This window comes from Megalobrama amblycephala, linkage group LG16 (genome assembly GCF_018812025.1).
Source record: "Megalobrama amblycephala isolate DHTTF-2021 linkage group LG16, ASM1881202v1, whole genome shotgun sequence".
In the NCBI taxonomy this organism is placed as follows: domain Eukaryota; kingdom Metazoa; phylum Chordata; class Actinopteri; order Cypriniformes; family Xenocyprididae; genus Megalobrama; species Megalobrama amblycephala.
This window is the reverse complement of record NC_063059.1, coordinates 42,978,594-42,994,245: the sequence shown is the minus strand read 5'-3', so window position 1 is coordinate 42,994,245 and position 15,652 is coordinate 42,978,594. Positions and strand designations below refer to the sequence as shown.

The window sequence follows — 15,652 nt, the reverse complement described above, 5'->3', positions numbered from 1 at the left end:
ACAATGATACAGTCTGATACGCAACGCAACACAATTTTATTTGTATAGCACATTTCATACACAATGGTAATTCAAAGTGCTTTGCATAAAGAATAATAATAAAAATAGAACATAAGGAATAGAAATAACAGTAAAAACAGAATTTTGCTATCTGGATGGATGAGCTAGGAAGTCTTAGGGAGATTTTGTTGTTGTTGTTGTTGTTGTCCGTCAGAGTGGATCTAAACGGATCTATCCATCAGAGTAGATCTGAATGGATCTTCCTCACACGACAGGACTGCTACCTATTAAGGCACTTCAAACTGATAAACAAAGTTTCAATCTCCCCTTTTGCCAAGACACCTCAAACTGCACCACACAGCCCTAATCCCCCTTCTGGAGATATCTTATCTATGCAACGCAGTTCAAATTTCCCCTTTGGAAATTTCCCCCTTTGGAAAGTGTCCTGACTGTAATCCAGAGATATCATAACCATGCACTACAGCTCAAATTTCCCCATGGTTTGTCCCTTTATCCAAATGTACCAAATTTTAACCTAATCACAAATGCTTTCTTCCTAATTCTCCCAGCTCTTTCAACCAGACAGCAATATTTAAAATGCATTAAAAGTCAGAATAACAAGATGATACATAAAAGATATAAAAACATTAAAAATGAAATAAAAACAGGAAAAGGAATTAAAAGAATAAAAAGATAATACATATAAAATAAAATGCAAACAGTTCGGACATAGCACAGTGCTCAATCAGCAAATGCATAGACAAAAAGATGTGTTTTGAGTCTGGATTTGAATGTGGCTACTGTTGGAGCACACCTGATCTCTTCTGGAAGCTGGTTCCAGCTGCGGCTGGCATAACAGCTAAAAGCAGACTCTCCCTGCTTTGAGTGAACCCTGGGTATTTCTAAGTGACTTGATCCTGATGATCTGAGTGATCTGTTAGGTTTATATTCTATGAGCATATCTGCAATGTATTGAGGTCCTAGGCCATTGAGTGATTTATAAACAAGTAACAGTACTTTAAAATCAATTCTAAATGCAACTGGAAGCCAGTGCAAGGACCTGAGGACTGGTGTGATGTGTTCATGTTTTCTGGTTCTGCTCAGAATCCTGGCAGCAGCATTCTGTACGAGCTGCAGCTGTCTTATGGTCTTTTTGGGAAGACCAGTGAGGAGCCCATTACAATAATCCACCCTGCTGGTGATGAAAGCATGAACAAGTTTCTCTAAGTCTTGACTGGAGACAAAGCATCTAATTCTTGCAATATTTTTGAGATGATAATATGCTGATTTAGTTACTGTCTTTACATGGCTACTGAAACTCAGGTCTGACTCCAGAATCACACCAAGATTCCTGACTTGATTTTTAATTGTTTGACCCGTAGAGTGAAGGTACATGTTCACTTTGAGAACTTCATCTTTGTTTCCAAACGCAATGACTTCAGTTTTGTCTTTGTTTAACTGAAGGAAGTTTAGACACATCCATTTTTTAATTTCATCAATGCATTGGCACAGGGAGTCAATGGGGCAGTAGTCATTAGGTGAGAGGGCTAGGTAAATCTGGGTGTCATCTGCATAGCTGTGATATGCAATTTGGTTCTTTCTCATTATTTGGCTCAGTTGCAGCATATATAGGTTGAACAGGAGGGGTGCAAGTATTGAACCTTGAGGGACTCCGCATGTCATGGATGTCCACTCAGACTTATGGTCACCGATACTCACATAATAACCTCTCCCTTCTAAGTATGACCTGAACCATTTAAGGACAATCCCAGAAAGCCCAACCCAGTTTTCGAGCCTGTCAAGAAGAATGTTGTGATCGACAGTGTCAAATGCAGCACTGAGGTCGAGTAGAACCAGCATTCAGGTGCTGAAATGAAGTCCTGTGGTCAGTACACACTGCTGAAGGATGATGGAGGGAGAAGTAGATATTGTCCTTTAGCACTCTTGAGCCCAGTTTGTTTGGGTGCAGGCCATCATGAGTGAACAGTTGTCTCTGACTCCAGAACAGATTGAAGTTGTCGATGAAATTCAGTCTTTTTAAGTTGCAGGTTTTTTGCAGCCATGTGTTAAGCCCAAGCAACCGTGTAAATCTATTTGTTCCTCTTGCTGGGAGTGGTCCACTGATGAACGACTGAACTTTTAATCTTCAAAGCATTTCAAAAAGTTAATTGAAATCCCTTTTATGGAGTTCTGACTGCTCCTTCTGAATATCATTCTTCCCCACATGGATGATTAGTCGATTTGCAGTCTTATATTTCATCAGAATGCTCTTAAGTTCCGGAAACTGCTGCTTGTGGAAGGCAGCATGTAGTTGTATCCCTGCTGCTAATGTTTCTGATAATAGAGTCACCCACTATCAGATAGTATTATGCTCTTAGCCAGATGATTTATATCGCTGAAGTGGCTGGGTCAGAGGCGTCCAACTCCAACATAATGGATTCATGATGTCCTCTTTTTCTTAAAGCTGGAAACAAACAAAAAAAGTATGATTGATGTTAAACTCAGATGTTTAAACAGAATATAGATGAAACCTGTTATGATTACCCTACTATTAAAGCATAAAACTGATTTAAACAATAGGCCTACATAATATTCACATATGCAGTTCAGGGGACATATTGTATTAGCCCTACAGTTACAGCATGAATTACTATTTAAAACTTTAACATTTTACATAAAATTTTCTCTCACAATTCAGACTTTTTTCTCGCAAATGCGAGTTTATATCTCCTACTTCGGACTTTATAACTCGATTTTCAGTTCGTTAGTTATGAACTGCAACAGAATCTTTATTTTTAAGGCCCCGCAGATATTGGGACCCCAATATGACTCCATGTTCAAATTGTTGAATTTCACCTATTTTCAATGGTCACAAACCAAATGTAGGTAACTTTTTAAACAGACTGAACTATATAGGGCCTTGAAAATGAATATTTCAAAAGGAAAGTTTATTAAGAATGAGTATCTAGAAGGATATTAAGATCTTGAATACTTTTAGAGTTACAGGCATGCAAACTTTAGAAAAGGAATATTTATGGCACCCAGACAGGAATGTTTATACAATTGAGATGATAGAAAAACACGAGATACATTTCTAGTTTCAACATTATTTGTTCTTCAGATATTCCTCTTTAAAAGACGAAAGTATCAGCTGTGTGCAAAGTGACTCACATTTGGTTTTTGACCACTGAAAATGTGTACAATTGACCAATTTACTCATGGAGCTGCATTAAGATCTCCATATCTCTGGGATTGAACCATCAAGAGCCTTTAAAATGAAGATTCCAAAAGAAAAGTTTGTTAAGAACCAGAATCTAAAAGGATATTAAGATATCTTTAATAGTTCTTGAGTTACAGGCATGCAAACTTGAGGGAAAAAAACACAAAAAGTGCTGCACAAACTGTCACTGTTGGCATACAATGAAACAAAGATTGATAAAGTCAACAAATTTTTCTAATAGATCTACCAATCTCTGTGTAGAAATAATATAATGATGCTGCCATCTTTCTAAAGTCATTTTTAAACTCTTCTAATTTGCTCCAAATCTCAGGTGAAAATGGTAATTTTAAACCCCTCTACAAAATAGTGGATTACTCAGTAAATATACCTCTGTAACATTTAATATTTTGGTTTTCATCACTATTTATGTTTGTCTTTCTACAAAAAAAAAAAAAAAAAAAAAAAGAACAAAATCAAAAATTTGAGCCAGGGACCTCTGGTTGATTTAACACGGAATGACCCTCCTGTCATTCCACTATATGTTAAGTCTTTTTTTTATTTCTTTGTGCATATCGTCTTTTTTAAAGGAAAAAAAATAACACACACACGATAGATAATATTTCCCCATATTATTTCCCCGACGCTTCTCACTCCAGTCCAGCGGGTGGCGCTAAGACACACATTTGTTTGCCAACCGCCTCAGAGGAGAAGAAGACTGTTTTCAGCGTGATCTCTCATCTGTGGTGTTTTGTTGTGGAACTGGCTTAACATAATCTGATAGAAATGTATTTTTAGTATATAGAAAAATACACATTTTGAATCGGGGCAGTAAACACCTGTGATATTCTCATTCTAATAGACTTGACAAGAAGTCTTCAAGCAAGCAGGAACATCTGGAGGAGTATCATTTGAATTGAGATCTGCTGCTGTGAAGATGGTGTTTGTTAAAGAGGAGAGTGAGGAGGACATGAGTGAACCAGAACCCTGGAGAAATAAACACGAGGAACAAGGAGGTTGCTGTTTATTCTTCACTCATACTTAATTTTTGATTACTTTAGTGATAAAATAAGCTAACAATATCTAGACACAGTGTGCATCAAGTTTTCTTTGACATGAGAGGTCATAGTACTATAAAACCATCCTGCTAGTTTCAGACTTTGGAAACAGTCTTTTATATGGAAGTAATTTAATGCCAAAAGTTTTTGAAAAAAAAAAAAAAAAAAAAAAGCTTGTCGAATTGCTCATTGAAAAAAAATAATGCATTCTATTTTTAGGGCTTATATAGAGGCTGAAATTCAACATGGTTGTATATTTAAACTGGAACCTGACCGATTTATCTGTCTGCCGATTTTATCATCCGATATGAGCCTGTCACTGATATATCACATGTTGTTATCTGTGTTTAAACTAAACTCATTTAAGCCTTGCTAATTTAAACGTTCAAGAGCAAGACGGGAAAGAGAACTCGCGCACGCGCTTATTTCAGACAGCGCGCAAATACTGAGTTCTCATTCAAGTCTTGCGCTTCAATGGACAAATTCACACAAATTATGTCAACATGCCCATTTTGGGAGTATCCTAGTAAACATATTCGGTTATGTCTTTAAGAACATTTAACAGTCGAGAAATGCAACGCATGTGTAACAATATGTGTACTTGATCATGCAATATGTCTTAAAGTGACAGCAGCCTAATATTCCTGCTGTTTTTAATGTCAAACATCAAATGACAAAGAAATCACTCACTGCTCTTGCCTGAATAGCTTTTGTAACTTCAATAATCTTTACTTAATTTGTACAGTGAAGATAATATACAGTGTTATTTTATATTTGATCATTTTCTGTACCTGAAAACTACTGTTAGATACCTGAAATACCTACTGTTGCTGGTAGTTTGAGTATTTGTTCTTATTTTCCTTATTTTTATTTGACAGTTGTCCTATTTTCCATGAACATAGCACATACCGTACCGAAACCGTGACCCTATAACCGCGATAAAACTGATCTGTGAGTTATCTGAACCATTGCACCACTATAATGTAAACATAAAGAATAAGTGACGATATATATCGATACCAGACTTTTTTTACTCCTAAATATCAGTATGGGCATCAGCCCCGAAAAACCCATATCGAAACATTTCACATACATTTGCATCTGTTGAATTTGAACTACTGAATTTGTGGAATCAAATTTGTAAAGTGAAACAAAATGCAGCGAAAATCGGCTGTTAAATATTATGTTGTATTTTAAAACAGATTGAATATTTTGGAAGTGAAATCTAAAAAGGTCAATATTGATTATTGCAGACTGAGCATTCAAATGTATGCAAGACATTCAAATATTAGGCTACGTTCACACTGCAGGCTGAAACGACCCAATTCCGATTTTTTTGCCCCTATGCGACCTGTATCTGATCTTTTCATGACAGTCTGAACGACACAGATCCGATCTTTTCAAATGTGACCCAGGCCACTTGGGTATGTGGTCCTGAATCCGATACGTATCCGATCTTTTGAAATGCGACCTCCGTCTGAACAGCCAGGCCACATGTATCCGACCCGTACGTCATTGATACGCTACAAACGTCATAATTGTGCGTTGAAGTAGGCGGGAACGAGAAGATAAACAACAACCATGGCGGACGATTGTAATTTTGCTGGCTCCGTTGGGAAAATAACTTTAATATTGCAAAAAGAGCTCCGCTGTTGACTACACTGTTGTTGACATCCATGTTTAACGTTAGCTACTTCCGCAAACAACGAGTGACGTCGTTGACCGTTGCGTACTCTTCTGCGCATGCGGGTCACTTCTAGGTCATTTCACGTTCACACAGGAGATCACAAAAGGTCGCATTTAATTGAAAATGTGAACGGCCTTGCAAAAAAATCGAATTTTTTCAAAAAATCGGAATTGAGCATTAAGCCCTGCAGTGTGAACGTAGCCTTAGTCTGTTTATTCTAAGCAAGTGCAAGCAGTTCTTAAAAAGTGTTATCGTAAATACAGTAGTTTTTTTTCCCTCTGGTGATTTTTAGGCCTGGTGAAAGTGAAAGAGGAAAGAGAAGATCTGATGGAAGTGGAGGAGAAACATCAGCATCAGAAAGATCTTGACGTCACTGGAGAAGAATCAGTGAGTTGCAGCATTCAAAAAACAGAAGTCAAAAGACCTTTCAGCTGCTCTCAGTGTGAAAAGAGTTTCATGCGTAAAACACACCTTAATGAACATTTAGTAACTCACAGTTCAGTAAAGCCTTTCAGCTGCTCTCAGTGTGGAAACACTTTCACACGTAAAGATAGCCTTAAGACTCACATGTTAATTCATACTGGAATAAAGCCTTTCGTCTGCTCTCAGTGTGGAAAGAGCTTCAATCATAAAACAAACTTTAAGAAGCACATGATGATTCATACTGGAGAAAAGCCTTTCAGCTGCTCTGAGTGTGGAAAGAGTTTTATACGGAGAAGACAACTAAATGCGCATGTGCATATTCACACTTCAGAAAAGCCTTTCAGCTGTTCTCAATGTGGAAGTACTTTCACACGTAAAGACAGCCTTAAGAATCACATGTTAGTTCATGCTGGAATAAAGACTTTCAGTTGCTCTCAGTGTGGAAACACTTTCACACAAACTAAATACCTGAAGAATCACATGAGCATTCATACTGGAATAAAGCCTTTTGTCTGCTCAGAGTGTGGAAACACTTTCACATGCAAAGCAAGCCTTAAGAATCACATGATAATTCATAGTGGAAAAAAGCCTTTCACCTGTTCTGAGTGTGGAAACTCTTTCAAACATAACAGAAGCCTAAGGAATCACATGTTAACTCATACCAGAATAAAGGTTTTCAGCTGCTCTCAGTGTGGAAAGAGTTTTACACATAAAACACACCTTAATGAACATTTAGTAACTCACAGTTCAGTAAAGCCTTTCAGCTGCTCTCAGTGTGGAAACACCTTCACACGCAAAAGAAGCCTTAAGAATCACATGATGATTCATTCTGGAATAAAGCCTTTCAGTTGTTCTCATTGTGAAAAGAGTTTCACCTGTAAAAGTCATCTGAATACTCACATGAGAATTCACATTGAAGAGACGCCTTATGCATGTCATGTGTGAGAAGAGGTTTGAGAGGAAAATTAATTTGCACAGCTCTCACTCTGTCCTTGGGCAATTTAACTGTGATCACTGCAGTAAAAGTTTAGCTTTTCCATCATTACTGAAGAGGCACCAGAAAGTTCATATAAAGTAAAAGCCTCACGTCTGTCCTGTTTGTTGAAGGAGGTTTCTAGGGTTGACTCTTTAAAAAGGCATGAGCATGAGAGTGTGAACTTTTATACCGTGACTGTGGGAAAAGCTTTAACAGTGCTGTATGTCATTTTTTAAATGTTTTTTTGCTAATATTTAGGAAACACGCTACGTTCTTGTAACGGAGACCAGCTGGTAGAGAGCCGCTGACCTCAAAAGGCAAACTAGTGACTGATTTTAGAGACTAGTGGTCATCAGCGTCCTTGTTAGCGCACCCGTCTCCCATGCCAGGGACCCGGGTTTGAGTCCCGCTCAGATCGGGGAAGTTAGGACAGGAGGGGTTTCTCTGAAAAGCAATGCCACAGACGGTTATTCTGCTTTGTAATTTGTGATCACAGATCGAAATGATTGCACCAGAAAATTCATACAAAGTAAAAGCCTCACATCTGTCCTGTTTGTGTAAGAAAATGAATAAGGGTTGATTCTTTAAAAAGGCACCAGATAATCAAACTTTTGTGCTTTGACTGTGTGGGAAAAGCTTTAAAGGTTCTGTATGCAATTTTTTGAAAGCACAAAAATACCATAAAACATTTGGGAAATGATTTCTCTAAAAACAAACAGTGCTACAGATGGTTATTCTACATTTTAATGCACTTTCCATGCCAGAATGTCTTTTTTTCTGTTTTTGTTTTGGTTTGTGTGATTCCACCCCTGGTTTGCCATTTGGCAGAAAACACAGCAATGGAAGCCAGAAAACCAAATTATTTCATAATACAGTGTTTTTAGTCATTTTCACAGATCTGTATGAACTGGGATAGTTTTGACAACATTGTCATCTGTACATGAAACTCAAAAATCCAAAGGAAAATGTTCCAATTTTTAGTATATCATTGTTATGTAAATGTAGAAGATGAAAACTTGTAGCAATATGTACTGCATGGAGGTACAATTTGTGATTTTTTTTTTTTTTTTTTTTTTTTGACAGAACTGTCAAGTTTAAATAATTTACTGTATACATACAAATGTGCATATATTCTTTCTCTGTGTACTATAGTATTGACTTGTCCCAATAAACTTCTCCCAAGAACTACAACTGACTGCCAGCTTTTGATGAAATCAACTAAAGATAAAATAACATCCTCAGCTGAGATCTTTTGAGAGATTTAATGTTTTCTTTTAAACAACATGATTCTAACGGTGCAAAAAACATGCTGAGAACACAACAGGTTTTTGATTTACAAATAATTAAAACTGCTTGACCATTTGCTTTCAAATGTCCCATGTGTCTTCCTTTCTCTTCAGTGTTATTCTTTCAATGGCTAGCATGTTTTGAAGGATCTGAGATTCATCGTCTTCCCTTCCCAATGTGTTTTTGCCTTGTATTGTCTCATTTTACAAATGCATGCTTTCTGTAAGTATATTTTATGTTTGAGATTAAAATGTTTGTTAAAGGAGACAGAGTTGATTGACAGTCAAATGTTCAAGCGTTTCACATTATACATGACAAATAATGACTTTATTTCGTAGACTGTCTTTAGTTGCATTCTAATATTATTATACAATGCTGCTTGGAAAAAAAACTGCATATGCTCTACACTCCAGTCCAGCAGGTGGCGCTAAGACACATCTGTTTCTTTGATTAACCGCCATTAAACCTCAGAGGAAGAATTTTCAGCACCATCTCTGGTGTTTTGTTGTGGTAGCTGGGTTAATACAAACTGTCAGGAATGTGCTGTTGGTATTTTGAAAAATAAACGTTTTGAATATTCTGTAATATTCTATAATCTTGACTAAGTCTTCAAGGAATCAGGGATATCTGGAGGAGTATCATCTGATCTGAGATCTGCTGCTGTGAAGATGGTGTTTGTTAAAGAGGAGAGTGAGGAGGACATGAGTGAACCAGAACCCTGGAGGATAAAACACGAGGAACAAGGAGGTTGGTGTTTATTCTTCATTCGTAACGACTATCGTGTTTATTTGTATTTTTCAGTGTGTGTGTGTGTGTGTGTGTATATATATATAATATTAGTGTGTGTATATGTATTTATATATGTAATGATGTAATAATTTTTGTAAGAATGTTTTATAATAAAATTGGTACTGGTGGGTTTCCGTGGGAAATTCGAGCATGTTCCTCTTTGCATCATTACGTCACGTCTGTTTACATAAACAAGGAGTCCCAGCTAGTAGGCTTTATCATGTGAGGAGGATAATTTATAGCCTTTTCTCGCAGCAGCTGGAATAAGTAAATTTATCATTTTGATGGTGGATTGTAATCCAGAAAGGTCCAAATAACAATCATCAGTGACAACTGGAGATTCAAATGCTGAAAAGAAATCTACAGGTAATGCTAATACACACTAAATCAGTGGTGTGACTGGCCCGCCAACAATAATATCTGGTCCGCGCCCGCAGTCAGATTATTCTCATGAGATATCAATAGTATGTGCGTGTAATCTCGTAGAATATATCTATTCCAAAATCAGTTTTGGCGTGCATATGATATGCGCTTTATGGTATACAACAGGCACGAACCCCACACCACTAATCCTACCCAAGATTTATATTACATGCACGCCAAAACTGATTTTGGCATATATATATTCTACGACATTACTCCTGTGTACTATTGATACCCATTTGGCTGGTTCTGAGCAGCGCTTTGGAAAAGAGGAGAAAGCACTGCAGCCGCGCTTTCCAAATGTTTTAGGCATGACACGTGAACGGCCACTAATATTATTCTTTGCAAACAGCGACAACTTTTTTTTAGATAAGACACACCGGCTTTGCATTCACAAAACTAGGTAGGATAAACAAATAGTTGTCTTTCCATTCTTCTTTGTATGTCCTATTTTCACTGTCAACTTTCCTCTTTAGACTCTGATAGTGCCATTTTTCTCTCACCAGCTAGCTTAAATGTTAACATCACTCTGCAAACTTTTGATCAGCTGATGAACAGCCTATTTGAGTTTAAATGCAGTTTTCAATAAATTGCCTACTCTCTATTTTTTGTCTCTTGTTCCTGTGTCTTCTTTTGGCCTTTTGAAGCAGTACTTACAACCTGGTTATGATACAATAGTGCAAAATACGAATACTTGTAATGTTTCCCCCGGTCTTAAGATATTGTTCAGGAGGGTATATTCGTTTCTGATCCAGACAGTTCAATGCCCACTGTGTTGAAACTATTTAAAGTATCCTCTGCAAATGCTGCCTTTTAAGACATCTTTGAACAACTTTACATATCTAGGCATCTGATCTAGGGAAATCCATCTTTACAGGTGGAATTATACTGAATTGTTTTGAATGGAAACACAACTAGTTGTATTATGGATTGGAGAGTGGGACACATTTACTGAAACATTTGCTTTCTGTACTCTTGGAGGAGAAGAATTTGGACTCGGTAACTGAAATCTTTGTTCTAATGGCTGGTCTCTTCTCTTTAAACAATCAACAATCGATTGCTCCAATCAGTCTCCATCTGTTGCTGAAATCTTTCACATTCCTGTTGCACATGATAAGCCATCTTTTCTTCCAATATTTTACAATGCACATCAAACACATCCAAAGAAACTTGCTCACTCACCCTTCAATTGATGTTAGCCACTTGACAAAGTTTTGTCATAGTTTGAGCTGACTTCTTCATTCACCTCTATTGGTGGTGGCGAAGGAAAATGTGAATCATCTACATAAACATTATCCTCAACTCTCTCTCACTGTCTTCATCAAAATCAATATAACTCACTAAACGTGTTTCAGTTCTTTCATCGGTTCTCTTTTGGTAGTGAATGTCTCTGATGAGAAAAATCCATGACGGCAATGCTCTCATCCCCATCCATAGCAGATGATGGGGAAAAAACTACAATAATGACTAATAATACAATAATAACTTAGGCCGCTGACCCAACTGATGGTTTAATACCTGTGCATTTTCAAATCTGAGGATTCCTGTTCAGGTGCCATTTTGCAAAATCACAAAGAAATTTAATGTAGGATCCCTCAACTGAAAACTACACAGAACACAGTAGGCCAAAGTGTTTATATAAATATAAGCATTCCCCATATCACTAGAGCACTTGCATGAAGAACAATCAATAAAGTCTTTCTGAGTGCAAAACAACCCGTTGTGTATATCATTAATCAAAGTTTAAAAAAAATGTATATATATATATATATATATATATATATATATATATATATATATATATATATATATATATATATATATATATATATATGGTTGATTAAATACTTGTCTCCAAGTTGAAGCATGCACTGAATCCGATTACTGAAGTCCTCGATGTTAGAAGGAGAAAAAAATCTAATGGAGCAATAGCAAAAGTATCCAAACACCCGGTGCTTCGAGTGTTTGTTTTTTTTTAAACATAGTGTGCATTGCAATTCTTGATGTTGATTTGTCCCATGATGAGCACAGTGTTTTGATGAAGTTATTTCTTAGTCCATTGAAGAGGAATTTATGATAAAGAAAGAAGGAGAGACAGAAACAAAAACAGGTCTTCTACAAACACAAACAAACAACTTGTATTAGCATTAAACAACAGCCCATAATTTCGCCACTAGTAATATTATTTACAAATTAAGTGTAAAGTTACACAGCAACATTGAGATGAAAACCTTAGTTTCTCAATCTGAACTCCATTTGCAGTAAGGTTAAGCAAGTGAAAGCCATGTGCCTTGTCCAAATACTCACAATTCCAGTCTTGGCCACTTGAGAGCTTGTGTACGCGACAGCAAGTAAGTGCGCAAGATTGTCCCATGTCTTAAAAATGCCCAAGTGCAGTGCCCTTAATGCACACTAAACCCACACTATCTTGAATACCACTTCATGCATTATGTTCGGGAACTCGCTTGCCCAGAAATCATGAGATGTCAAGAAAAACATACGACTGTTAGTTACATTTTATTATATAATGCATATAATTTGGTAGTAATTTTTTGCAAGACTATAAGTGTATCCCATCTGGCAATCAAAAGTTCTACACACACCTGTGGTCTTCACGCCCACTTGAACACTTGGGTCAAATACAGGAAATACGTAATGTAAGTAGACAAGTGGTGCAAAGTTCAAAGACCGCAAGTGTGGGGGTATTTGGACAAGGCTATGCTTTCCCTTAACCAAACAGGTATGTCTTATTCTACTCCATTTTATCCCTTGACATAGAAAATCCTATAGGGCCCCCTGGAGCACAGTAGAGGAACCACACACACACAGAAAAAACACACCAACATAGAAACTGTACTATGGTCGATTACATTTTCATGCAAAATTCAACCAGCTAAATTGGATACTGGGAGTGAGTGTTCAGGATTTATAGGGTGTTAAAGGGTTAGTTCACTCAAAAATGAAATTTCTGTCATTAATTACTCACCCTCATGATGTTACACACCCATTAAATCTTCAGAACACAAATTAAGATGGCTCAGTGAGGCCTCCATTGACAGCAAGATAATTAGAAAGCTACTAAAGACATTGTTTTTTTTGTTGTTTTGTTTTTTGTGCACAAAAAAGTATTCTTGTCGCTCTATAAAATTAAGGATGAACCACTGTAGTCGCATGAACTGTTTTAAATAGGTGTTTAGTAGCTTTCTCGGCATCTGAATGTGTTGATTACTGAGCCATCGGAATTCATCAAAAATATCTTAATTTGTGTTCTGTAGATGAATGAACGTCTTTTGGAATTACATGAGGGTGAGTATGAAAAGGAAAAACCTTCCTGTTTTTAATACATTGATGTTTGTAAACGAAACCATAATTTCTTTCTATTTTTCAAATGTCCAAGTTGGATTGATTTTATTGTTTTCAATTTAGGTTTGGTGAAAGTGAAAGAGGAAAGAGAAGATCTGATGGAAGTGGAGGAGAAACATCAGCATCAGAACGATTATGACGTCACTGGAGAAGAATCAGTGAGTTGCAGCATTCAAAAAACAGAAGTCAAAAAGCCTTTCAGCTGCTCTCAGTGTGAAAAAACTTTCACACGCAAAGTTCACCTTAAGATTCACATGTTAATTCATACCAGAATAAAGGCTTTCAGCTGCTCTCAGTGTGGAAAGAGTTTTACACATAAAAAACACCTTATTGAACATTTAGTAACTCACAGTTCAGTAAAGCCTCTCAGCTGCTCTCAGTGTGGAAAAACATTTACACGTAAAGATAGCCTTAAGAATCACATGATGATTCATGCTGGAATAAAGGCTTTCAGCTGCTCTCAGTGTGGAAAGAGTTTCACACATAAAGAAAATCTTAAGAAACATGTGCTAACTCACAGTTCAGTAAAACCTTTCAGCTGCTCTCAGTGTGGAAACACTTTCACACGTAAAGGAAGCCTTGAGAAGCACATGTTAATTCATACCGGAATAAAGCCTTTCAGCTGCTCTCAGTGTGGAAAGTGTTTTACACATAAAACATGCCTTAATGAACATTTAGTAACTCACAGTTCAGTAAAGCCTTTCAGCTGCTCTCAGTGTGGAAAAACTTTCACACGTAAAACAAGCCTTAAGGATCACATGATGATTCATGCTGGAATAAAGCCTTTCGTCTGTTCTCAGTGTGGAAAGAGTTTCACATACAAAGAAAATCTTAAGAAACATGTGCTAACTCACAGTTCAATAAAACCTTTCGTCTGCTCTCAGTGTGGAAACACTTTCACACGTAAAGCAAGCCTTCGGGTTCACATGAGAATTCATACCGGAATAAAGCCTTTCAGCTGCTCTCAGTGTGGAAAGAGTTTCACACAAAAAAGAAACCTTGAGACTCACATGTTTATTCATACTGGAATAAAGCCTTTCGTCTGCTCTCATTGTGGAAAGAGTTTCACCTGTAAAAGGAGAATTAATACTCACATGAGCATTCACACTGGAGAGACGCCTTACGCATATCATGTGTGAGAAGAGGTTTAAGTTGAATGATAGTCTGAAAGCTCATCTGTAACGCTGTATAACTGTGATCACTGCAGTTAAAGTTTTGCTTTTCCATCATTACTGAAGAAGCACCAGATAACAGTTCATACAAAATAAAAGCCTCACGTCTGTCCTGTTTGTGGAAGAGAATTCATAAGGGTTGACTCTTTAACAAGGCATGAACATGAGAGTGTGGAAACCTTTATACCGTGACTGTGGGAAAAGCTTTAATAGTGTTGTATGTAATTTGTCTGTTTTTTTGCTGATATTTAGTTAGTAACGGAGACCAGCTGATAGAGAGCTGTGCAGGTAAACCTCACTCCCCTGACCTCAAAAGGCAAACTAGTGACTGATTTTAGAGACTAGTGGTCATCAGCGTCCTTGTTAGCGCACCCGCCTCCCATGCCAGGGACCCGGGTTTGAGTCCCGCTCAGATCGGGGAAGTTAGGACAGGAGGGGTTTCTCTGAAAAGCAATGCCACAGACGGTTATTCTGCTTTGAAATATGTGTTCTGTGTCTGAATGTCTGTTTTTGTTTTGGTCTGTATGATTCCACCCACTGCCATTTTTCCCAGCAGTATTTCAACACTCTGGGTTGTCAGTTTGCATAAAACACAGCCATGGAAGATCTCAGATCACAAAGTTTGCACCAGAAAGTTTATACAAAGTAAAAGCCTCATGTCTGTCCTGTTTGTGTAAGAAAATGAATAAGGGTTGATTCTTTAAAAAGGCACCAGAAAATGCATGAGTGTCAACTTTTATGCTTTGACTGTGTGGGAAAACTTTAAAGGTGCTGTACGTAATTTTTTGAAAGCACAAAAATACCATAATACAGGTATTTAGGAAACAGTTCATATACTGGTTTCTCATTCTACATTTTAATGCACGTTCCATGCCGTAATGTCTGTTTTTGTTTTGGTTTGTGTGATTCCACCCCTGGGGGGTATTCCAGAAAGCAGAGTTAACTTACTGTCACATATACCCTGAACTCTCGGTTGATTAACCCAAACCTTGCTTACTCGAGGTATGCTGGTTCCAAAAATGCGTCCGGGAGTAAGTTCAGCCAACCCAGAGTATGTTCCCGGTTAACACACAAGACATTCTCAACAGAGCGACGAATCGATGATTCACCATGGAAACAGACGCTAAGAAAAAGCGCACCATTCTACTTCATTCTTCTTTTGTTTAATGGCGATTTACATAACCTACTTGGTGCACATCACCACCTATTGGGTGGTTGTGCAATAATTTGCTAATTATTTAATAAGATATCACATAT

The 15,652-nt window shown here is 37.3% G+C and overlaps 1 protein-coding gene across 6 annotated transcripts in view; it reads left to right on the top strand.

The window, feature by feature from the left end:
* The first annotated feature begins 3,910 nt into the window (after positions 1 to 3,910).
* Positions 3,911 to 15,652, top strand: part of LOC125248173 (gastrula zinc finger protein XlCGF8.2DB-like) — a 46,822-nt gene continuing 35,080 nt past the window's right edge. Inside the window, exons 1-4 of one of the 6 annotated variants that reach the window (XR_007180264.1) lie at positions 3,911 to 4,233; positions 6,255 to 9,395; positions 13,136 to 13,166; positions 13,287 to 13,513. Coding sequence is in view for 3 of the 6 variants with exons in the window: in XM_048159867.1 (XP_048015824.1) it covers positions 13,136 to 13,166; positions 13,287 to 14,362 (1,107 nt within the window). In the remaining 3 variants the exon portion in view is untranslated. Of the gene's footprint in view, positions 4,234 to 6,254; positions 9,396 to 13,135; positions 13,167 to 13,286; positions 15,398 to 15,652 lie in introns of those variants that run through there. The other 5 variants (XR_007180263.1, XM_048159867.1, XR_007180265.1 and 2 more) reach the window with 5 other exon arrangements.